Raw genomic sequence first — 25,298 nt, forward strand, 5'->3', positions numbered from 1 at the left:
TAAACCAAGCAGGTTATTAGAGTACATTTGAATATTCTAGGCGCTATTCCTAAACGTGAACAACTACAACATCTTCCACAGGAATCAAATTTGGACTTCTTATGCCTACAGGGCCACAGAAGGGCAGCACGGGGGCCCAGTGGTTAGCACTGCTGCCTCACAGCCAAGAAGGCCCTGGGTTCGAACCCCGGGCCGTCCCACGTCCTTTCTGCGTGGAGTTTGCATGTTCTCCCCGTGTCTGCGTGGGTTCCCTCCGGGTACTCCGGTTTCCTCCCACTATCAAAAAAGACATGTTCGGGCGTAGCGGTCTGGGTAGCGTAGCGGTCTATTCTGTTGCCTAACAACATGGGGATTGCCAGTTCAAATCCCAGTGTTACCTCCGGCATGGTCGGGCGTCTCCTCAGACACAACTGGCCGTGTCTGCGGGTGGGAAGCCCGATGTGGGTATGTCGCTGCACTAGCGCCTCTGGTTGTTCGGGGTGCCTGTTTGGGGGGGGGGGAATAGTGTGATCCTCCCACACGCTAAGTCCCCCTGGCAAAACTCCTCACTGTCAGGTGAAAAGAAGCGGCTGGCGACTCCATATGTATCGGAGGAGGCATACGGAGTCTGCAGCCCTCCCCGGCTCGGCAGAGGGGGTGGAGCAGCGACCGGGACGGCTCGGAAGAGTGTGGTAATTGGCCGGATACAATTGGGGAGAAAAACGGGGGGGAGACATACTTGTTATGGTTAACACTCCTGTTTGTGCCCCTGACCAAGACAATGTAAAGAATAACTAGAGTTGGTCCCCGGATGCTGCACGGCGGCTGCCCACTGCTCCTAGCTACACAGCTAGGATGGGTTAAATGCAGAGTAAATTTCTCTTGTATGTATGTACAAAATGACTACTAAGGAGTATTCTACTCTAGTCTATCAGGGACTTGGCTACATGAAAAATCCCCTACTGACATATTAAAAGTGCACGGCTATAATACGCTTAGACGAGACAGAACTGACGGTCAGGCCGGGGTGGGCTTTTTTATGTCAAGGACAGCATAAGTTGTGAGCAAATCCAACGGACAAGTGTTAATGACTTGGAATGTACTGGACTCAAATTAACTCTCTCAACTCAAATATCGTTCACCATGATTGGAATTTATAGACCACCATCGGCAAAAAAAATTTACTTTATGATTAAGTTGAATACCCTTCTTAAAGGGCGTGATACTATGAGGTCATTTTACAAGGATATTTTAATGTAAATTGGAGTGATGAAGCAAAAAGGAAAGAGCTAAAATGCGTAACAAGCAATTTTGATTTTCAACAGGATATTTTAGGACCGACTAGGATAACCAGTTCCTCAAAAAGGCTTATTGATTTGGCTTTCACTAACAGACCAGAAAGAATAAAGAAATCTCACGATCCGGTTGCAGGATTGTCTGACCCCAATATGATCCTGCTTGTAAGGAAAGCTCACTAAAAGGAGATTTACTCATTCAAGCCTACGAGAAGCTAGAACAGGATAAAACCCCTAATAGTTTGCATTGCACGTTGTCCGTCTTGGGAGAGAGAGAGATCCCTCCTCTGTTGCTCTCCTTGAAGTTTCTCCCCATTTTTTTCTCCCTGTTAAAGGGTTTTTTAGGGAGTGTTTCTTTATCTGATGCGAGGGTCTAAGGACAGGATGTTGTGTTGCTGTAAAGCTCACTGGGGCAAATTTGTAATTTGTGATTCATGGGCGATACAAATAAAATTGACCTGACTAGTTGGCTTAACTATACACAGTTTTATGAGGAAAGGGAAATGAGAACCAGGCCAAAGGGACCATCTACCATGAAAAAATACGGTCACTCATGGAACAAAGGGATTGTGCTCTCCAGATGGCTCTCGAGAATAAGGTGGAGCACGAGAGGCGTTAATCTACCACGCTGAGAAATAAGGTTGTAAAAGAGCTCAGAAGGGCAAAAGCAACATTTTTCATTAATGCTATCTGTGAAGCAAAGGGAAATGCCAAAGAAATCTGGCAGAATGTGAAGAAATTAACAGAGAAATGTAACACTATTAATAAAACAATAGCAGTAAATATAGAGGGAAATGTGACCCATGAGCCAAGTAAAGTGGCAACAACAGTATTTAATACTTGTTTTATTGATTCTACAAAAAGTCTGACTCAGAATTTCCTTGGATCTAATTATTCTGTCACTTCTCTAGACACTGATGCTCCCATTCTGACTTTTAGAGAAGTGATTAACTCTAAAATTCATTCATCCATTATCCAAGCCACTTATCCCAATTTGGGTTGCTGGATGCTGGAGCCTATCCCAGCGGTCATTGGGTGGCAGGCAGGGAGACACCCTGGACAGGCCACCGGTCCATCACAGGGCCGACACATTCAAACCTAGGAACAATTTAGTACAGGCGATTCACCTGATCTACATGTCTTTGGACTGTGGGAGGAAACCGGAGCACCCGGAGGAAACCCATGCAGACACAGGGAGAACATGCAAACTCCACACAGAGGACGACCCCGGGGTATGAACCCAGGAACTTCTTGCTGTGAGGCGACTGTGCTAACCACTGCGCCACCGTGCCGCCTAACTCTAAACTACATATAATTATTTCCTCTCTTAATTGTTCAAGGGCAAAGGTTTTATATGGGATGAACACAGTATTTATCAAACCACATTAAGGAGGCACTCCTTCCTCCTATTTCAAAAAATGTTAATTGGTCCATTAATTTAATTAATTTAATGTTTCCGAGTGCCCAGAAAAATGCAATAATTAAACCAGTGTTCAAATCAGGCGAACACATGGTCATTATTAACTACAGACCCACCAGAATCCTTCCGGCAGTATCAAAAATTGTAGAAAAATTGATCCCTGAACAGATAATATCAAATTTGAATACTACTTCCTTGTCGTTGCATCCTATACAATTTAGGTTTCGAAAAAATCGTTCCACTCAAACTGCAAATTGTTTTTTTCTGGAAAATATTAAGGCTAAATTGGACAAGGGAGGTGTGGTAGGGGCTGTATTCCTTGATTTAAAGAAAGCCTTTGATACTGTTAATCATGAAGCTCTAATTATCAAGTTATCAAAGTTTAATTTTTCACCTTATGCGATTAAATGAATAAAATCATACCTTACAGACAGGGAAGAAAATGTGTTCACATAGACCATAAAACCTAACAAATGGTTGATAATTACGTTGGTGTACCTCAAGGTTAAAATTTGGGTCCTGTTACTTTTTATATTAATGACCTACCAGAAGTTTGTCCACCTACTGTCACTTGTCATATGTACGCTGATGATACGATCATATATCTACATGCTTAAAACAAGAAGTACTCTGCAGAAGAACGATTAGCGTCAATGGTCAATGTCTCTAAACTCATGTTTACACCTCAATGTCAGCAAAACTGTATGCATGTTTTTGGGGTTTTTTTTTCCAAATTCTACACATAGAGATCCAGACGCAGATGTTATAGGGCTCATCAAGTTGGCGCTGGGGATGGCAGCCTTGGTATAGCACTCTCTAGTACTTTCTTTGTTTTTGTTTATTCTCTGTGTGTCTGGTTATTCAAACCTGATTACTTTCACTAGAGAAGAACAGCTTAACATTAGGCCGAACAAAACTCTGCATAGCAGCGACATTCCTGTTGTGGATACGTACTTGCCGCTAATGTCCTGTTGTTGTTCCAATTATTTCTTCTGTTTTTTGTTTGTTGTTTTGTTTTCTTTTTTTGTGTGAGTGATGTCTGCAAGTGCTAGAAGCTGCTCGTATACCGGAGTCAAATTCCTCATGTGCATAGGCACACTTGGCCAATATAGTTGATTCTGATTCTGATGACAGTAGCAGGGAGAAGACTATCAGTAGTGCATGAGTTTAACTATTTAGGAATAACAACAGATTCACAACTCACATTCAGAACACAAGTGAAAAAATAGTTGTGGAGAGAATCGAATTCAATTTGGCAAATTTTAGACACATTAACTACGGGAACATTAACTACCAAGGCCCCAACATTATGACTCTCTCACACATGAACTACTGTCTTACCAGCTGGACAAAGACACTTAGGACCCCATCCCATTACAATCAGTAGAAACACTTTATAAGGAGCTTTGAAAAGATTGCTTAAAAAGTCAAATTCATTTCATCATTGTAAAATTTTAACTAAATGTGATTTCTTAAGCTGGGAAACCATTACCAAATTTGCAGGTATTTTACATATGCATAACATTTGTCATGGTCTGGCTTGCCCTCTGCTCAATGAATTCATAAAAAAAAAAAAAAACTCATCCAGCAGAGCTACTACCAGAGGGGATTGTAAAATACTATATATGCTGTCATAATCTGGAATAGTGGTCACGTCATCGTTTTACTATTTGTCTGTGCTTTTGTATGTTTTTATAAGCCATCAACCTGACGTCCCTGCAGATGAAGATTAGCCTGTATGGCTAAATCTGGCACATTTACACGATGGACCCAAGTGCTCATGCTAACTGTCATGCTAATGAATGCTAATTGAAATGTGCATTGTCCCACCTTAAATAAAATAAACGTTTAATCGGCGTCTCACATACAGCGTAAGGAACATTTTATCCTGAAAATGTTTGGCATTTTGTGGTTGGAGGAGATTTTGTGCTGTCTAAACATTCTAATCATCTTCATTGCTGGCCTCGTTCCTATGCATTTTGTTGCTTTATTAAAAAGCGAGCACTTTGTGACCCCCCCCCCCCAGCTCCGAGAACTGTTTTATTTTCCTTTGCCGTCGTTGTTGAAAAATTGCCGCTACAGGAAAAGGTGTGAATGTCTCATTTTGGGAGGTACGGGCGGTCACCTCAAGGCTCACTTGTTACTTCATTTAATTGTAATCACTAACTGACCCACAACGCGTATATGTGTTACAACCTGTTATTTCCCCCTGGGGAAGATATAAAGGCTTCCAGTAGCTGACTTATTTTGCATCGCTGACCTCCAGCCCGCCCCCAGCTGACAGAAAGACCCCCCCCCCAACCTAAAAGTCAGACATCATGGAGGAAGAGCACTGTGCTTTATGAAACTAAAATACCCAACAGGTCTCAAATGGCCGACTTAGAGAGACGGCGAGCCGCCAGCTGAACAGGAGGTCCACTGACAAATCAGCCGGCTGGCTGGAAAGCGGACCGACTGCAATTACTGCCAGTGGCTCCTCCTCATTACAGTATGAGAGAAAGGGGGGGGGGGGAGAGTTAGACAGATAGAGAGGGAGAGCGAGGACTCAGTTAGCCTTGTTCTAATGAGGTTCTTTGAGTCACATGGAGATCACAGCTACCCGGTGTGCTGATGGGACTAGCCTGACCTGTTGAATTAGTTGTCTGGGGAGAGCGAGAGATGAAGAGAGAGAGAGAGCGAGAGAGAGGGAAAAGGAAAGAGATGGAATAATAAAATGGGCAGATGAAAGGTGGGGGGGTCACCACACGAAGGATAAGTCAGATTCCTGTGGGATGAGTGTGAAAACAGAGGGAGCGCTCATTCTGCTCCAAGAAGTTGCTGTATTTCCACATATTTAGCTTGTTGAGTTGTGTCCATCCAATTCCACCTTTCCAAACCGAACGTTTCCCCTCGCAGATGACGGTAAACAGCATCCTCGCCTCCTCTCCATCGCTCCATTAATTTTTCAAGAAATCATCCCTCTACCATTCTCAGCATGAGCAGCTCTTTGTTTTCACTGACTGTGACAACAGCTCTCTCTGTATCTACTGTGTGTGTGTGTGTGTGTGTGTGTGTGTGTGTGTGTGTGTGTGTGTGTGTGTGTGTGTGTGTGTGTGTGTGTGTGTGTGTGAATGTTTGTGTGTGTGTTTTGTGTGTGGAGGGGAGGGTATGTGTGTGTGTGGAGGGAAGGGTGTGTGTGTGTGTGTTTTGTGTGTGTGTGTGTGTGTGTGTGTGGAGGGGAGGGTGTGTGTGTGTGTGGAGGGAAGGGTGTGTGTGTGTGTGTGTGTGTGTGTGTGGAGGGGAGGGTGTGTGTGTGTGTGTGTGTGTGTGTGTGTGTATCCGGTCTTAATAGGCTTCCCTATCTAGTGTAGTAGGTAGTCGGTGGGTAGTTGGTTAGTGCCAGGCCTAATGAGGGATGTGAAGGGCCTGTCTGGCAGTGGGGCAGGAGGGTGTGTGTGTCTGGGTGTTAGTGTGTGTGTTATGGGGTAAGGGAGACATGTTTGTGTGTGTGTGCGTGATCCAGAGAGAGAGAGAAAGAGCGCAAGGAGCTACAGGAGATGGAAAAAGGTAGAGAAAAGTAATGAGTGAATGAGTAATGAAAGAATGAGTGTCCAAAAGAGAAAGGGAGGAAGCAATTAAGCGAGAAAGAATGAGAGAGAGAGCGAGAGAGAGAGAGAGATGGAGAGAGAGAGGGAGAAGAGCCAAAGCTCACATGAAAGCATAGCTCAGCCGAGGAGGAACAAGCAGCTTAGGAGTATATAGAACCAACGCTGCCGCCTTGAGAGGCAATAGGAGAACATTTAATCAGCCAAGCAGAAATGTTATCACAGTAATTAGATTGCTGTGTGCTGCATTTATATTTCGAGAGGTGCTCGCACAGCTCAGTGGAGAGAGAGAGAGACAGAGAAAGAGAGAGACAGAGAAAAAGACAAGAGAGAACAGAGGTAGAAGGCAGAGCGAGGTAGAATTATAGAGAGAGAGAAACAGAGAGAGAGACATGAAGAGAGAGAACAGAGGTAGAAGGCAAAGCGAGGTAGAATCCGAGAGAGAGACAGAGAGAGCGAGAGAGAGAGACATGAAGAGAGAGAACAGAGGTAGAAGGCAGAGTGGGGCAGAATTCGAGAGAGAGACAGAGAGAGCGAGAGAGAGAGAGAACAGAGGTAGAAGGCAAAGCGAGGTAGAATTAGAGAGAGAGGGGGGGGGGAGAGAGAGACATGAAGAGAGAGTACAGAGGTAGAAGGCAGAGCGAGGTAGAATTAGAGAGAGAGAGAGAGCGAACGAGAGAGAGAGAGATTAAGATGGAGAGATGTAGCGCTCGTTCCCCTGTTTTGGCAAGAGTGCTGGTTCATGGTGAGAATAAACCGAAAACATTTCTGCCAGAAATAGAGAGCGTGAAACAATTCAGGGCAAAAATAGACAAGTGTGCTTTGAAATCACTGTAGCTCTCTAACAGGGATGGGAGCCGTGCCTGCGCCTTTTGCACAGCATGAAACACTTGCAAAAAAAAACACACACACACACACACACACACACACACACACACACACATATACACATGCGCCCAGACGCTCATCACCTGGAGAGGGAGGTCAACCCGGGCCAAAGGAAGCCCCCCTGTGACTGACACCTGCGCTACCTCCTCCCAGCGTCTCCCTGGGCAGCAAGGCCCGCCCCCCATGCCTTCAATAATGAAAACAGCCTGCCAGCCCCGCCGTTTTCCCACCGGGCGTAATTAAATCTATTTATCCGATTTCCTCTCCATATGCCTTGTGCCGCATACCAGCAATTTGGCCCAAATCAGCGCCCATTAAGGCTTGATGGCCGGCGTTACACAACTAAGTAGAAAGAAGAGCGTCTGAGAGATTAATTCACAGCTAGGAGAGAGCCACGTGACGCTAATCACGGAGAAAAACGCCTCGCTTAGAGCAAATTAATAATTTAAGGAGGGAAAACGGAGGGGGTGCAGGATTCATCTGCTGGTTCTTATTTTGATAACTCGCACTCACAGCGATGTTGCCCCACCTCTCAGCCGAATGTGATCAAAATACACAGCGAGCGAGGGAGAGGGAGAGAGAGAGAGAGAGAGAGAGAGAGAGACAGTCTCACTTAACAAGAGGCCTGTGGAAGCAGCGGCTGGAGAACTACCCCTGCTCCCACACACACACGGCCCTGTCCCAGGATGCCCCGGCGACGCTGACGGATTAGCTTTGAAAAAGGCTGTGAATAAACACGCTTAATATTAATGAAAGAATAATGAACATGGAGCCAGCGCCAATAAGGAAGAAGTGTTACTCATCGCGTGGGAAGGATGACGAGGATGGACGGAGGCAGAGGCAGAGACACGCGTATGGCTTCAAAAAGACCGGACGACAGACGCTGAGGGAGGGAGAGAGAGACAGGTGAACAGGCATACAAAGAGGAGGAGGGAGAGCAACAGACAGAGAGAGAGGGAAATACTAACACCAGAGGATACGAAAGACAGACAGAGACAGGAGACAGACAGACAGACAGACAGACAGACAGACAGACAGACAGACAGACAGACAGACAGACAGACAGACAGACAGACAGACAGACAGACAGACAGACAGACAGACAGACAGACAGACAGACAGACAGACAGACAGACAGACAGACAGACAGACAGACAGAGAGCCAGGCTCTCTGTCTGTCTGTCTGAAATTTTACTTAGGCAACAAAGCTTATCTAAATATGAGACAGATAGGCACATAGAGCGACAGACAGACACGGACCGAATGACTGACAGACACAAAATAAAGATAGACAGATACAGACAGACAGAATGACAGACAGACCGACACCTTAATGACAGACAGAATGACAGACAGACAGACAGTCAGAGAATGACAGACAGACACTTTCATGATAGACAGCTACAGACAGACAGACAATGACAGACAGACACCATAATGATAGACAGACAGACAGACAAAATATAGATACAGACAGATGGACAAAATATATAGACAGACAGATAGACAGACAAAATATAGATACAGACAGATGGACAAAATATATAGACAGACAGATAGACAGACAAAATATAGATACAGACAGAAAGACAAAATAAAGATAGACAGATATAGACAGACAGATACAGACAGATAGAGACAGAATGACAGACAGATAGACAACACCATAAAGATAGACAGACAGACAGAGGTAGAGCGGGTCGTATAGTAATCGGAAGGTCACTGGTTCGATTCTCGGCTCCCCCAAAGAGCGTGTCGAAGTGTCCTTGAGCAAGACACCGAACCCCTAACTGCTCCTGATGAGCAGGTCGGTGTCTTGCATGGCAGCCTCCACCATCAGCATGAATGTGTGTGTGAATGGGTGGATGTGAATGGGTGGATGTGAATGTGTGTGTGTGAATGGGTGGGTGTGAATGGGTGGATGTGAAGCGTCCACTGTAAAGCTTACAGACAGACAGGGATGGTGACAGGTTGCTGATGTATGGTGGCGTGTTCTCACAGATGTTCTACGGCAAACTGCAGAGACAGACAGACAGACAGACAGACAGACAGGTACAGTGATGCGGGTAGTTGTTAATGTATAACGACATGTTGTCAGGCGTGTCTTCCAGTGGACAGCAGAGATGGAGAGCTCATCTTCATCACACCGGCCAGTCCCACATGTAATGATACTCCAATCGGCCCAGAGAGAGGCGGGCGGGGAGAGAGAGAGAGAGAGAGAGAGGGGAGCGAGAGAACGAGGGGCGGATGTAGGAATGAGGGCGAGGGGAAACAAGAATGGGAAGCAAGGCAAGGGAGAGAGAGGAAAGGAAGGGGGAAGAGAGGGGAAAGGTAGAGTGTGGTGTGGAGGGAGAGAACGTGGGGAGGAGAGCATGAGAGGTGGATGAAAAGAGGAGGAAATGGATGGAGGGTGAGGGCAATGAAGACGAGGAGGGGTTAAAGGGAAAAAGGTGAGAGGGTGAAACAAAGGGAGGACGGAGAACGAGGAGAGAGAGAGAGAGAGAGAGAGAGAGAGAGAGAGAGAGAGAGAGAGAGAGAGAGAGAATGGGGGGTGGGAATACCTTTGACAGCTGAGAGTAGCCGTGCGACGCGTCATCTCGTGGGCCGCCTTGTGAAATATGGGCCTTGGTTTAATTGTTTGCATGCTGATATGTGGCATATTTTAGCCATTCTGCACCAAACCGTCGCCCCGGGCAATTTGTCTCGTCTCCCCTCTCCCACTTCCTGCTCCTGTCAGCCAAACCCATTAATATTTAACGAGACCACTGGCCAACACGCCTTATCCTCACAATATGCTATGATGCTGTGGAAGGAGCTGTTGTTTGGTGGCGTGTTGTGTTGTGTTGTGTGTTGTGTGTGTGTGTGTGTGTGTGTGTGTGTGGGCATACACAGAAGATATCTAGACATAAAATCAGTAATAAGGTGGGATGAAAGGTAGCTCCATCGCAGGCTGTCCTGCACATTATGCTTTTAAGAGAGCAGTTACACAACGTGAAGACATCAGGCTAGCATCAGGCAAGTGGGGGGGGGGGGACAGGGGGGAGTAGCGTGATCCTCCCACGCGCTACATCCCCCTGGTGAAACTCCTCACTGTCAGGTGAAAAGAAGCGGCTGGCGACTCCACATGTATGGGAGGAGGCATGTGGTAGTCTGCAGCCCTCCGGCAGAAGGGGTGTAGAGGCGACCGGGACGGCTCGCAGAGCGGGGCAATTGGCCAAGTGTGATTGAGGAGAAAAGGGGGGGGGGGCAGATGAACACCGACAAAATCCCACAGACTCACAAATGGACACATCCGGAGAGGAGAGGCTCCTGATGGCGAGAGCGGCCATTTACAAACAGGATGGTCACAGACATGGTCCCAGTCAGAGCTGGCCGGCCTGTCAAAGTGCCCTTGAACAGGGCAGTCGATCGTGATCTGCGAGGCACGTTGGATTAAACTGGTGCAGAGATAAAAGGGGATGTAGAGGTGGACATCCCGACACTTGTGGAGGCATAAACTACTGGAGACGGACGGGGGGGGGGGGGGGGAGCAAGATCACACGGGCATTGATCCGCACACGCATAAACGCACACTTTGATAGTGGAAAACCGCCCACTGAGCTGTAAAATAGCGAACAGCACAGCCCCCCTGCCAGGGCTCGAGATGAGAGCCATCCTCAGACCGGGAGAGGTTAAACCTGCGGTCGGTCTATCCGGCCCTGCACAACTCTAAAGGCGAGACACACTTAACCTCCCCCGTCTGAAAGGGCGGGCTGGGGGAGGTCTTTTGCATGTGGTTGAGAAGTACGGGAGAGTGTAAGAGGGCCAAAGAATACACAAAAGAAAGTTAAGTGTGCACGTGTTTTCTTGTGGCGTTGTTAGCAAACCCTCAATGATGGCCGAAGTCCATCGATCACTCTCCGTCCCGATGGGGGGGGGGGGGGGGACCGTCCACCATCGCAGATGCAACAACTTCCTGGCGCCCGGCATTTACGAACAAGCACGACGCACAGGTACCAAAAAGTCAAACGCTAATTGGCCGTGGCTATTTCCTGTGGCCACATGAGCCCCTCTAATTGGCCGGTGAGCGATGGTCAGTCTGCTGTTGAAATGTCGCTCGGCTGTCTAGCCGATAGAATCCGTCTGCGCGTCCAACCGCCCGTCCCCCCGGGGGTCACTTCAAATGCCATAACGCGGCAGGAATTGACGGATTGTGAAACTGATCAACACAAATGGACGTCTCAGCTCCCCGTCTCGTTTTTATAATGACCTCACGGACAATAAGTCACCGTACAGAGGTGGGTATCGGGTTCCTTGGCCGAATGAGTCACCGAGGCGACCGGTGGGGGGAAAGTGAGAAGTCCCGTTCCAAAAAGTGGACAACGCCATCAGAGTAAATAATGGCCGACAGTGGAAATGATCATTATTGGAATGTTATAACATCGGTGCCAACGCTAAAAGCTAATTACCTTTCTGGAAAACCGGCCTGCTGTATAAAAGTACGACTTTAGATGATGCCATCATCTCTATATTTCAGATGTTGAGATGTAATGAGGCAACTAAACCCCCCCCCCCACCCCCAACAGATGAGAGGCATTTCGGATTGGAGCCCTTTAGGATAGGATGGGGAACCAGGAAAGATGAGGCAGATCGTAAAAGGTTACACTGACTGAGGGGTGTTGGTTTAGATCTCCAAACTTCCTTGAAGGGGGTAGAAACTGTGAAATCATGGATGTAGACCCTCTGTTATCTGCCCTGAAAATAAGTCTGATAACCCCGGGTCTGTGTAAGTCAGCATATATCCACCTAGTAGTGCAGTATTCTGAGCTGTCAATGTGTTACAGTGGTGATCAAATAAATGGGGTTATTTTCTATTTTTTTGCCCCCCCCCATTTTCTCCCCAGTTGTATCCGGCCAATTACCCCACATCGCCAGGGAGGTCTGCAGACTACCACATGCCTCCTCCGATACATGTAGAGTCGCCAGCCGCATCTTTTAACCCGACAGTGAGGAGTTTCGCCAGGGGGAGGATCACGCTATTCCCCCCAGTTCCTCCTCCCCCCTGAACAGGAGCCCCGACCGACCAGAGGAGGCGCTAGTGCAGCGACCAGGACACATACCCACATCCGGCTTCCCACCCGCAGGCATGGCCAATCGTGTCTCTAGGGACGCCCTACCAAGCCGGAGGTAACATGGGAATTCGAACCAGCGATCCCCATGTTGGTAGGCAACAGAATAGACCACTACACCACCCGGATGCCTCACAAAGTTATTTTCTATTCTTAACTTCTTTTCAGTGCGTTAAGAAGAGACCTACATCCCTATTGGATCATTTTCTCTACTTCCCTTGCCTACCCAACCTACATTTTCTTACTTGTAAATGCCATACTGTATACTCTGCATTTCACGCCAGCAACACAACAAGCCCCATCCCTTGCATGTGCAAACCCTAATTGTCCGACGCAAGTGTTTCCGACTGGCTTTCCATCCTGGGCCGACGCCGGGAATGAAAGAATCTTCTGAGCAAACCCGTCTGGCTGAAAAATGAGGAACGAGGAGACAGGTGGAGCCGCGGCATGAAAGCCATCCGACATAAAAGCCTTTCTCACGAGTTGAGAAGGGAGGGAATTTCAGAGAGAGAGAGAGAGAGAGAGAGAGAGAGAGAGAGAGAGGAAGAGTGTGTGTATGTGTGTGTGTGTTTTAGGTTGGGGTTGGAGGCTTGTTGTGACGGCCTCTTTATCAGCTGATATATATGCATAAGGATTTCCTCATCATCTCCGCTGTCAGTTCCGCGGCCCTCTGATATTTGACTGACAGCCCACATCAGCACCAATAAACCCGCACATCATTTCAGGGGAGCTGCCCGATGCGCTGGATGGAGGTTAGAAAGAAAGAGGAAGGAGGAGGGGAGAAAAAAAAGAAGAAGTTAATTTGTTTTCCTGAAGGCTGCCGACGGTGATAGCGCCTGCGTCTGTTGGCTTCCCTGGCAAAGTTGTAAATTAGAATTGTGCTTCGCTAGGAAACGTGGGAAGATGGCTCAGCTTCACGCAGCCTCACTCTCCTTAACAGTGAAAATACTTCCAGGCTGGGGTTATTTTTTTTCAGCGGCCTTGCAAGGAGTAAAATTGTACACATTTCTGAATTACGAGAAGGGAAAAAAAATGAAACGGCTGTCAAATTCGGAGCACTTCTTACCTAGGATGGGTGAATCACTACTTCTTAGTAGCAGCTTTTGAGAGTTACGGAACAATTTTGGCCTCAGGAGTGAGACGAGATGTGCCGGGAGGCGTCGTGGTTGAGGGGCTGGAGAGTCGCAACGGCTTTAAATAACCGTGACTGATCGCAGGTAGTGCATCCCGCCTGCAAACTGCACCGCATGTGCCAGAGGTATTGATGGCGGTACACACAGAAACACCACTGTGCGAGGGCACGCACACGCCTAATAGCCAATTCAAAATTCTTCTAATGGCAGGTTTTGACCTGTAACAGCCAGATGCTCAAAAGAGGCTTGCACTGACCTTCAGTAGGGAATTTGCATGATTGCTGTGTCCATTTGTTGAAGAGAGGGCAATCTCTGGGCAACATGTAGTTTTAAATGTAAAATAGGATGCGTAGCATGTTCTACTGGAGGGCTTCAGCATCTTAAGGTGTACATCTCCGCCAAAGCATCCGGGCCGGTACTGATTTGCAAGCGATGGCTCTGTTCCACGCTTGTCTAACGTATGAAGAAATATAATTAGGGGCCTGGAATATGTTATTTACAAAGAGCTAGGCGACCAGGGCAAGATGGGGGGGGGGGGGTTGGACTGCATTTATATAGCACTTTTCTAGTCTACTGACCACTCAAAGCGCTATACAGTGTATGCCTCATATTCACCCATTCACGCACACATTCATACACTGGTGGTGGAGGTGCCAGGCCAAATTGTGTCCAGGTTGCCAAAATGTGTCTGGGTGACATTACTGCAATGCAATCATGATAGCTCGCATTCCTGACATTCCTCTCTCGCTGTAGTTCGTAGAGTCGTAATATTGCAGGGAAGAGCAGGTTTAATAGTGTACTCTTTTTAGCTACATCATACAATACATGCGCAGGGTCACCTTTTATATTCGACTAGCAACTGTTTATATTAAAGCACAAAAAGCATACTTTTAGGTGAAAGTTCATCTTCTGGTTGATCACCTTGTTAGCTAACTAGCAAACTAGCTAGCTAATGCTATGTAGCGTGGACGAGATTTTCAATAAAGATGTTCTATAATCCTATTTTCCATTAAAATGAAACGTCCAATATTTGCTATTATGTTTTTTGATATCAATGACAAGTTAGCTAGGTAGCTAGCAACCCAAAAAAGGGTCACGGAATGCGAGTTGTCATGACTGCACTGCGATGACGTCACCCGGACACAATTTGGCCTGACAGGGGCTGCCATGCAAAGGGGCCAACCTGCTCATCAGCAGCAGTTAAGGGTTCGGTGTCTTGCTCAAGGACACTTTGACACGCTCTCCGCAGGAGCCGGGGATCAAACCAGCGACCTTCCGATTACTAGACGAACCGCTCTGCCTCCTGAGCCATGCCGGGGAGAAAATGGTTACCCACAGCAGGAGGAAGGTTAGCCCACACGCAAAACACACAACCTCCCTTCACGGTTGGGACACGTCACGCAGATAAACACTCCAGCTAAAAGATTTCCCTCCAAGCCGGTTTCTCTCTCAGCCCTCAAATGCCAGGCAATATGGCGGATCAAAGCAATCCACCTGCAAGCGCATTAAGTGACAGTAGGATTAGGCACCGCACCTCCAATTTAACCCATCACAGCTTAAAGTCAGCACTGAGACACCCACATAAACATGTCAGGAGGATTTTGGTATGCCTACTAAGTTTGGTGACAACTGGAGGCCTGCTCAAGTACCAGTCTAAATGTGGGCTTGCCGTCTTGGGTAAAGTGGCGGCCCGTTGTCTCGTACAATTAATCTGGTCAACCAACCACCCATTCGTACAATTCAGCAACTGACTGTTGAGTTTCATAAAGCCCACATATATAGGAAACAGGAGCGAGGGAGGGGATGGAAGAAAAGACAGAGGAAAGAAAGGAAGGAAGTTGGCAAAGAAGGAAGTGAAGTAGAGAAAGATGGAAGACTCAGAAAAGAAGGGCATGGATCCTGGGTCAGATAAGAGTGGAACTTCTTGTCATTTCGAGGAGGCGGGGTGCACGAGAACATCCATGATCCCCGTGGGGCTGCCTTGCGGCGGGCCTCCGCGGCGTGACAACAAGGCTTTGGTGGTGTTGAATGTGGCCCAACCACTGACTACCTTTCAACCCCGCACATCCTGCTGCTCCGCGATAGGATAAGAGCGGAACGGACAGCGCTAATTGGCTTGCTTCCCTGTCGGATTTCACTGCGGTTGTGTAGAGACCAAGGGTGGGGGGGTGCGGGGAGGGAGGGGGGATACATATCATGTCGGAGGCGGATTTGTAAACAGCGGATCAAGACGCTGGCTTTCATGTACCCGCAAATTGGTGGAGGGATGACGGCGCGCTGTCGCAGCAGGACTCCACTGACAGGGCCAGCTGAAAATTGATCCTGACTGACTGAGTGACTGGCAGACGCGCTGACTGACGGAGGGAAGGAGGGATGGAAGAGGGAGGGATGGAAGAGGGGAAGAGGGAGGGATGGATGAGGTTTGTCGGTGCTCAGCAGCGCTATTGGAATAGCTAAACAGCTACCCACACATGTTCGATGATACACAAATAGATGCAGCCAACCGCCTTTGCACAGAAAGTAGAAATGCAAACATAATGTCTAAATTCACCGACTTGTCAAATACCGACAGGCGCGTGAAATTACCCCCGCCACAACCCAAGAGCGCTAATCACGAGATATGTTAAGAAACCCTGACCTCCTGACTTAGTCGAGTCAAATCAAAACCGTATTATGCGTATGTCTTAATCCCTCTGCAAAAAAAAAAAAACAGTCTAAGAGCAAGACGCACAAGTTCACAGTTAAGATGCACTACAAATTGGAGAGTGGAATTACTGCAGCAAACAACTTCCGAGTGGGTCTTCGTCGGGCCTGTCGGCGCCGTGGACCCCTCAGGCTCCACTCCGTGCAAAGGCTTCAGCGTCATCTACCGAATACGGACAAGACATCAGTCGTCTCCTGCAGAGGACTTACCCATACAGTGGTTTGCAGTTTGCATATTTCACAGAGAGGTGTGGGTTTGCGTGTGTGGTGCTGTTGTGAACATGACTTTGCGGGCTGTCGAACCGGATATTTGACTCTAGAGGACACCGCTAATCCTCCCCGGCCTGTTTGGCTGCTGATCAGCTATCTCTACTATCCCTTGTCGGTGGAAATCGGGCTAATACGGGGTGTCGATGGATCCAAGAGAGCTTACTGTAATGGATACCAGCCAGAAGGGTCAGCAAGCTTCTTTTTTTTATTTTATAAAATGCTCACTAACCCCAAACTCAACGTATATTATCCCTGCCTACCTTTCCATACTTCCTGCACACGACATATGTGACAAAATAATCAGTTTTTCAGATGAGTGGCGGCATGGTGGCGCAGTCGCCTCACAGCAAGAAGGTCCCGGGTTCGAGCCCCGGGGTAGTCCAACCTTGGGGGTCATCCGGGGTCGTCTCTGTGTGGAGTTTGCGTGTTCTCCCCATGTCGTCATGGGTTTCCTCCGAGGGCTCCGGTTTCCTCCCACAGTCCAAAGACATGTAGGTCAGGTGAATCGGCCAAACTAAATTGTCCCTAGGTGTGAATGTGTGTGTGTCGGCCCTGTGATGGCCTGGCGGCCTGTCCAGGGTGTCTCTCCGCCTGCCGCCCAATGACTGCTGGGATAGACTCCAGCATCCCCGTGATCCCAACCAGGATAAGCAGCTTGGATAATGGATGGGTGGGACGGAATCAAACTCTCCGTACAGAGCAAAAACGGACACATGGCAAATGCACTGCCCTTGCAGCCAATTACGCATTTTCATACATCGCCTAAAAACCCAGCTGTTTACCAATCCACGCCCGCCAAAAACGACACCGTCCCTCTTGAAACGCCGGTGGGGGTAAACCAAATATCTCTGCCCGCCCGCCGAAAGGACAGGGCCGCCTTCCAAAACGTTTTGCTGTGTTCGCTGCTGCTGCACCCGCTCTCATCGCCGAGGCAGATTGAGGTCATATGTTTATAATTTGCCCTTTTCCTAATGCTGCCATTGGAGTAAAATAACATTTGAGAGATGCAATTAGATTAAGCCGCGCAATATTCCAGCTAATTAAGTCATATTTCAAGTTCAATAACGATCAAGTTGGCCAGATAAAGGCCAGGGAGAGGGAGGCCGGTGTGTGGCTGCAATAATCTGGAAGCTTTTAACAATTCTCAGCTCTTTTTGTTCCGCTGAAGAGACACGCTTGCTTTTGTGCTCAGCCGAACAATGAACTACCCCTTTTTTGTGTGTTTCTGGGAATTTTTGGCCCATTCAAAAGGCTGATTTAAAGTGTGTGTGTGTGTGTGTGTGTGTGTGTGTGTGTGTGTGTGTGTGTGTGTGTGTGTGTGTGTGTGTGTGTGTGTGTGTGTGTGAGTTAAAATCTGTTTGCAGAAATTTCAAGTTAGGGTGCACACAAATTTGCATGTGTGTGCTTGTGTTGTTGTGAATGTGTGTTTCTATTTCTGCATACATGCAACGCCATTTGTGTTCACTGCTAGGGTGTACAAAACAAAGGGGAATAGGGAGGAGTGGGAGATTGTGTGTGTGTGTGTGTGTGTGTGTGTGTGTGTGTGTGTGTGTGTGTGTGTGTGTGTGTGTGTGTGTGTGTGTGTGTGGTGTCTACATCCGCGTCAAAGAGAAGGAAACGACGCGGACCGAGTCGGAGCTGAAGGCGACGGCTCTCATGAATGCAATTATGAGATGCCTGATTGAATCTGCATCACAGCGCATTCATATTTCTCTGTGATCACCAAACAAATGGCAAACGGACGCTCCACGGTGAGACTGCATGTGAGGAAGACAACGAGAGAGAGAGAGAGAGAGAGAGAGAGAGAGAGAGACGGGGAGAGCGAAACCTATATAGAGACAGGGGAAGACACGGCTGTAGAACAGAAAGTGGAGCGAGAGACGAACGTACGGAGACGGAGCACAACTCCGGTACAAACACACCCTGGTGATGGCAAAACATGGATTCTAGACCTTGCAAAGAAGGTCCTGGGTTCGAGCCCCGGGGTAGTCCAACCTTGGGGGTCGTCCTCTGTGTGGAGTTTGCATGTTCTCCCCGTGTCTGCGTGGGTTTCCTCCAGGTGCTCCGGTTTCCTCCCATAGTCCAAAGACATGTAGGTCAGATGAATCGGCCATATTAAATTGTCCCCAGGTGCGAATGTGTGTGTGTCGGCCCTGTGATGGACTGGCAGCCTGTAACAGGGTGTCTCCCCGCCTGCCGCCCAATGACTGCTGAGATAGGCTCTAGCATCCCATGACCCCGGCTGGGATAAGCAGCTTGGATAATGGACGGATGGATGGAAGTGCTTGCAATGCAACGTATGCAAGTCCATGAATACTGGGATGGCATCCAGCGCCTCACCTGTGCCCCCGTCCACAGGGTTAGTGGTTGTGTCAGGAAGAGCATTCATTCATTCATTCATTCATCATCAGCTGCTTCTCCAGGGTCGGGTCGTGGTGGCAGCAAGCTAAGTAGGTCGCTCCAGATGTTTCTCTCCCCAGCAACGCCCTCCAGCTCCTCCTGGGGGATCCCAAGGCATTCCCAGGACAGATTGGACATGTAGACCCTCCAGCGAGTTCTGGGTCTACTCCAGGGTCGCCTCCCAGTTGGCCATGTCCGGTAAACCTCCAAAGGAAGGTGCCCAGGAGACATCCTAATCAGATGCCCGAACCATCTCACCTTGAGGTGGTTTGGGCATCTGAAAGGAAGAGCACCTGATGTAAAATTTTGCCAAATTATTATGCGGATTGACAAGAGGCTCAGGTCAACAACGACCCTGAAAACTATCAAATCTGCTGTGGCGAGCCCTGGGAAACAGGGAACAATCCGAAAGAAGAAGGAGGTAAAGTTGGTTCACTGGAAAACTTCCACAATGTTGTAAACGTTTACTCGATAATGCAGTCATCAAGGAGACCTCTGAGAATTGTAGCGCAGGAAGAAAAAATATAGCAAGAGTGATGATTAGCATCGCTAGCAGGTTAGCTGCTAGCGATGTGTAGACACACACCCTGCAGGTGTGTGTCTACACAGTGTGCATCTGTCATGATCACTCACTTTCCTCAACACCGTATGACCTTCTCTTTACCCTTTTCCAGCCCGGCTCTCAAACACGGGGTTTTGCAGTGGGAGAACATCTCTCCATTATTGCCCTTGACACTATGGCCGATTGGATTCTTATCTGCCATCTGTGGGCCAACACTCAGCCTCCGCTATCTCCCCCCGCAGTCTAATTGAATCTCAAGTGTTGGAAGTGAGACGATACACTGACCACACCGTGTCACTGCCAATAGATAAGGACCACTGCGGGACCACCGCAATCAGAACGGGGGACCCGTTGATAAAGGGCCACGTGCGGCTTGGTCGGGAATGGGTTGGTGTGTCTGCTCGGACAAAGCGATAGTAGGCGCTGCTATCAGGGGGAGGGAGGGTGTTCTCCATGTCTGATAATACTGCCACGCTCAGCGGGCAATTTATTGAAACTTCACGTGTGTTTGTGTGTTGGGTGGGGATTGTGCAGGGGTACTGTACAGACAGTTTCGGTTCACTAAATATAAATACATACATACATACATGTACACAACACACACAGTGGCTTCATAAAGTATTCAGACCCGTTCACTTTTTGCACATTTTGTGTCAATTTAATATCAAATGGATAAAATTGCCATTTTTGCCCATCAATCTACACTCAATAACCCATTTTTGCAAATTTATCAAAAACCAAAAAACTCTAATTTATGTAAGTATTCAGACCCTTAATTCAGTACTTTGTAAAAGCCCCTTTGGCAGCAATTACTGCTTCGAGTTTTCGTGGGTAAGGCTCTACAAGCTTTGCACACCTGGGCTTGGGCAGTTTATCCAGTTCTTCTTGGCAGATCCTCTGAAGCGCCGTCAGATTGGACGGAAAGCATCTGTGAACTGCCATCTTCAGGTCTCTCCGCAGATGTTCTATGAGGTTTAAGTCTGGGCTTTGGCTGGGCAGCTCAAGGACAGCCAGAGAATTGTCCTGAAATCCACTCCAGTGTTGTCCTGGCTCTATGCTTCGGGTCCATTGTCATGCTGAAAGCTGAGTTGTCACCCCAGTATAAGGTCACGTGCACTCTGGAGCAGGTTTTCTTCAATGACCTCTCTGCATGTGGCTGCATCGTCCTTCCCTCAATTCTGACCAGTCTCCCTATCCTTGCTGCTGAGAAGTATCCCCCTACTATTACCATGCTTCACCATAGGGACGGTATTAACCAGGTGATGAGCAGTGTGTGGTGTTTGCCAGATATGGTGCTTGGAGTTCTGCCCAAAGAGTTCAATTTTTGTCTCATTAGACCAGCGAATCTTTTTCCTCATGCTCTCAGAGTTGTTTAAGTGTCATTTGGCAAACTCCAAGCAAGCCATCATATGCCTCTCACTCAAAAGTAACTTTTGTCTAGCCACTCTGCCATATAGACCTGATTGATGGAGTGCTGCTGAGACAGTCATCCTTCCGGGAGGTTCTCTCATCTCTGCAGAGGACTTCCAAAGCTCTGTTAGAGCGACTGGTGGGTTTTTGGTCACCTCTCTGACTAAGGCCCTTGTTGCCCGGTTACTAAGTTTTGGCCGGATGGCCAACTCTAGGAAGAGTCTTGGTGGTTCCAAACTTCTTCCATTTCACAATAATTGAGGCGACTGTGCTCCTGGGAACATTCAAAGCTTTACAAATGGCTTTATACCCCTGCCCTGATCTATGCCTTGCCACCACAGAGGTCTAAAGAGAGTTCCTTGGAATTTATGGCTTGGCTTTTGGCCTGACATGCAATGTGAATTGTGGGACCTTATGCCTTTCTGAACTATGTCCAATCAATTCAATTTGCCACAGGTGGACTCTAAACAAGTTCTAGGCACAGATCAAGGAAAATTAAAGCAAACAGGATGCACCTGACCACGATTTGGAGTGCCACAGCAAAGGGTCTAAATACATCCACCCATCCACCCATTCATTATCCAAGCCGCCTATCCCAATCGGGGTCACGGGGATGCTGGAGCCTATCCCAGCAGTCATTGGATGGCAGGTGGGGAGACACTCTGGACAGGCCACCACGGGGCCATTATGAACAATAAGACTTTAATTAAAACTTATCTGCAAAATAAATGTTAATGTGGGCAAAAATGGCAATTGTATCCATTTAAACTTAAATCTACAACACAGTGAAGTGTGCAAAAAGTGAAGTGGTCTGAATATTTTCTGAAGCTGTCACACACAAACACAAACACACACAAACACAGTGAATATAAAAATAAAGGGAAAAAAAACATTAAGCTGGTTGCATAAGTGTGCGCACCATTTTATAATTGGGGGTGTGGCTGTGTTCAGAATTAACCAATCACATTCAACCTCATGTTAAATAGTAGTCAGTATACACCTGCCATCAATTTTATGACTGTGACTAAGCCTAAATACAGTTCAGCTGTTCCTGTAGGACTTTCCTGACATCTTCTTGGTTGCATCCAAGTGCAAAAGCCACGGTACACAAAGAGCTTTACAATCGATCGGGAGATGGGTACGAAATAGTTTCCAAGGCATCAGATAAACTACGGGACACAGTGAAGGCAATCATCAACAAGTGGAGAAAATACGGCACAACAGGACCATTACCAAGATCAGGACGTCCCTCCAAAATGGATGAGGAGAAAACTGGTCAGGGAGGCTGCCAAGAGGCCTACGGCAGCATTAAAGGGGCTGCAGGAATTTCTGCCAAGTCCTGTTTGTTCCCTATATGTGATATTTCACATCAACAAAAAGCTTTAGCAATAAATTAAATCTTATGCATATCAGAATGATAGCTGCATAGCAAAGGTCCAACAATAATGGGAAAAAAACTCATCTAGTTTCCAGAGCTAGGCATCTTTCCAACATTGACATAGTCCTCTATTTCTCCATCCCTCTCAACTTGCCTCCCTCTGGCCATAAGTCAGAACCAGTGGAAGTAGACGGGTGAACGAGATAAGGGATAAAGCTACAATCCGGGCCCGAGTTCATAACTGTTTGGCTCTCCATGCAGGAGCCTTGATCTAGGATTACTGGCCAGACATCCTTCAGTAGAGCCTGACTTGGACCCGAAAATCTGGGCCGAATCCAAACTCAAAACATTTGCACTTAAGGCTGGGAGGTGAATAGCTTTCTATAAGATAAACATGAAGTCCAGCGTTTGACTATTTTTTCCAAATTTATTACCTTTTTATGATTTTTTTTTTCACTGACCAGGTTCACCATAAGCTGGTACCTTAGTCTGACTTTGAGAGCGGGAGATTCAACCCCCATCTGGTCCAATTAAGCAGGTTTAAGTATCAGAGACTCGGCCTTCCCTTCTACTGTTCAGATGAAGTGTGGAAACAGAAACGTTTTGCTCATGTCAGAGCCCCAGAATGAAGCCCCAGAGGGTCAGAGAGGTGGCGCCAGGCCATCCTTCATACAGCTGGCTAGTTGTTGTTAAATATCTAAATTAACCTGTCTGTCCTGATTTCCCATAATTCATGGAGATGAGATCTTCCTCCTGTCACTGACCCAGTGATGGGGCTGTAGATGAGTAGGTACATGTGAACTGAGCCTGACAGCATCCAGGGTCCCCAGAACACCACGTCCAATTAAGAGTCCTCGATGCTAATAGACTTCCTAAAGTTCTGTTGTCATTCCAGGGCTTTCAGACAATATGTGGATGTATTCATTAGTTTGTCTATGGTAACAAAGAATAGGGCGGTAGAAACAAGCTCACTGGAGGAACACGATCTAATTCAGCCTTTTTTTGATTCCTCGGGTGCAACAGGGCTAACGTTGCGCTAACGTTGCAATGCTTCTGCATCTTCAGTAGCGTGTTGAATAATGAACAAGAATAAGGTTCTGGGATTTTGTTAGCAAGTCAGTCTGCTTTTAAAAAATAAAGAGTAGTTAAGGTAGGAATGCCATGGCAAGGTTATTACATATTTTAACATGTTAGTGCATTTTTAAGAACAACCGTGGTGCAGGTGTTGCATCATCGGTCGATGTGAGCACGTGCTCCCAGTACATGTCAGGGGCAAATTCAGCTTACGCTAAGCTAACATTTGCTGGGGATGTTTTTGATTTAAAAAAAAAAATTGGGGGGATTTCCCCCCCCCATTTTACTCCCCAATTGTATCCCTCCAATTACCCCACTCTTCCAAGCCCTCCTGGTCGCTGTTCCACCCCCTGTGCCGATCTGGGGAGGGCTGCAGACTACCACATCCCTCCACCAATACATATGGAGTCTCCAGCCACCTCTTTTCACCTGACAGTGAGGAGTTTCGCCAGGGGGACGTAGCTCCCGCTATTCGCCCCAGTTCCCCCTCCCCCCCGAACAGGCGCCCTGGCCAACCAGAGGAGGTGCTAGTGCCGCGACCAGGACACATATTCACATCCGGCTTCCCACCTGCAGACACAGCCAATTGTGTCTGTAGGGAGGCCCAACCAAGCCGGAGGTAACACGAGGATTCGAACTGGCGATCCCCGTGTTGGTAGGCAATGGAATAGACCACTACGCTACCTGGACGCCCCCTTGCTGGTGATGTCTTAATACAGCTTAGAATTTGGTTGTCCCATGAACAACACAATTTAAACAGGTAGACGCTCTCAATGAAGTACAGAGGGGTGAAAATGAGCGACTCTAATGATGCTGTGTTTTTACTAGACTCGCTTTGTGGGACAGGAAGTTGCCAACCCCTACCTCAAGAGACCGAATCCTCTCTTCTTGGTCTTTTTCTCCAGCTCCTCTGTGCTCTCGTCGCCCTTCTTCTTGCCTTTGGTTTTCTTCTCTTTCTTCTTCCCTTTGGTCTTCTTCTTCTTCCCATCCTCCATGTCCAGGCCCTGGCGGGAGGAACCGCTGGCGGGCGTGTCCCGGCCCGAGCTCTGCTCCGATAGGTCATCATCTGGGGCGGGGGGGGGGGTCAGAGGGAAGGCACCAGGGTCATAGAAGGTGACCGCAAGGGTGCAAGCAGACGGCAAACAGAAAAGCACAAATGCATAAACAGTCATACATGCTGAGCGATTAAAATATGAGAAAATTTCAGACACCGGGCAACTCCCAGCATCAGGGCAGATGTATGTGTGTGTGTGTGTGTGTGTGTGTGTGTGTGTGTGTGTGTGTGTGTGTGTGTGTGTGTGCTCCATTTGGCCGCCTCTCGTTATGTGGGGCTGGCCAGGGGCAAGTGTGTACACCTGGATGACCTCCGCCAGCACACTCGCATCAATTTGCTGACAGGAAGGAGCCTTTCACCTTCAGAAGGCGTACCAAACTGGATAAAACTGCAGTCGCAGGTCATTTTCGGGTTGTTTTTTTACAGCGTCAGAGAGCAAGACAAATAGATGGTCACCACGCCGGGCACTTGGACGTCCGGTGAGCTGTCCGTCAAAGACAATAATAATCAAGCTGTCTTTTAAATACTTGCTTTTGGTTTCGACCGTGATTCGTTTTAAAGATGCTATTTGGAAACACTAGTGTGAAGCCAGTAACAGTGATCCTAAGGTAAAACTTTTTTTATTTTTATCTTTTACAGTGGTGGACAAGTGAGCATTCCGGCTGATAAGGGGAATGCTATTTCCATTCGTACCACCTATCTTAGCAATCGGGCACATTAACATTGGATATGCAGATGCTATCTGTGAGTTCACAGAGGAGGTAAGACATTAAAAAAGTGCTGCTCTAAGGTATTAAGTTCCTCTCCCCAAACTGCTGACGACGTATAAATCCCGTAGCGGTTCATTAAAGTACTTAGGTTAAACAGTGTCCCCTGGCAGGCCCTTTACGCCTCCTCCCTGCCAGTGTGTTACATAAAGAGGGACGACTCGAGGTGGAGCAGCAGCCACAGATGGAATACGGATACAGTCATCTCCCCAAATTCTCCCAACAGCGACGGTCCCCCCCCTTTTTCTCCTGAACTGTATCTGGCCAGTTACC

The 25,298-nt window shown here is 47.7% G+C and overlaps 1 protein-coding gene across 1 annotated transcript in view; it reads right to left on the bottom strand.

The window, feature by feature from the left end:
- Positions 1 to 25,298, bottom strand: part of pard3ba (par-3 family cell polarity regulator beta a) — a 178,605-nt gene that overhangs the window by 60,900 nt on the left and 92,407 nt on the right. The window contains exon 15 of the mRNA XM_056301096.1: positions 24,069 to 24,270. Within this exon, the coding sequence (XP_056157071.1) occupies positions 24,069 to 24,270 (202 nt within the window). The remainder of the gene's footprint in view (positions 1 to 24,068; positions 24,271 to 25,298) is intronic.

This window comes from Lampris incognitus, chromosome 21, assembly GCF_029633865.1.
Source record: "Lampris incognitus isolate fLamInc1 chromosome 21, fLamInc1.hap2, whole genome shotgun sequence".
Taxonomy (NCBI): domain Eukaryota; kingdom Metazoa; phylum Chordata; class Actinopteri; order Lampriformes; family Lampridae; genus Lampris; species Lampris incognitus.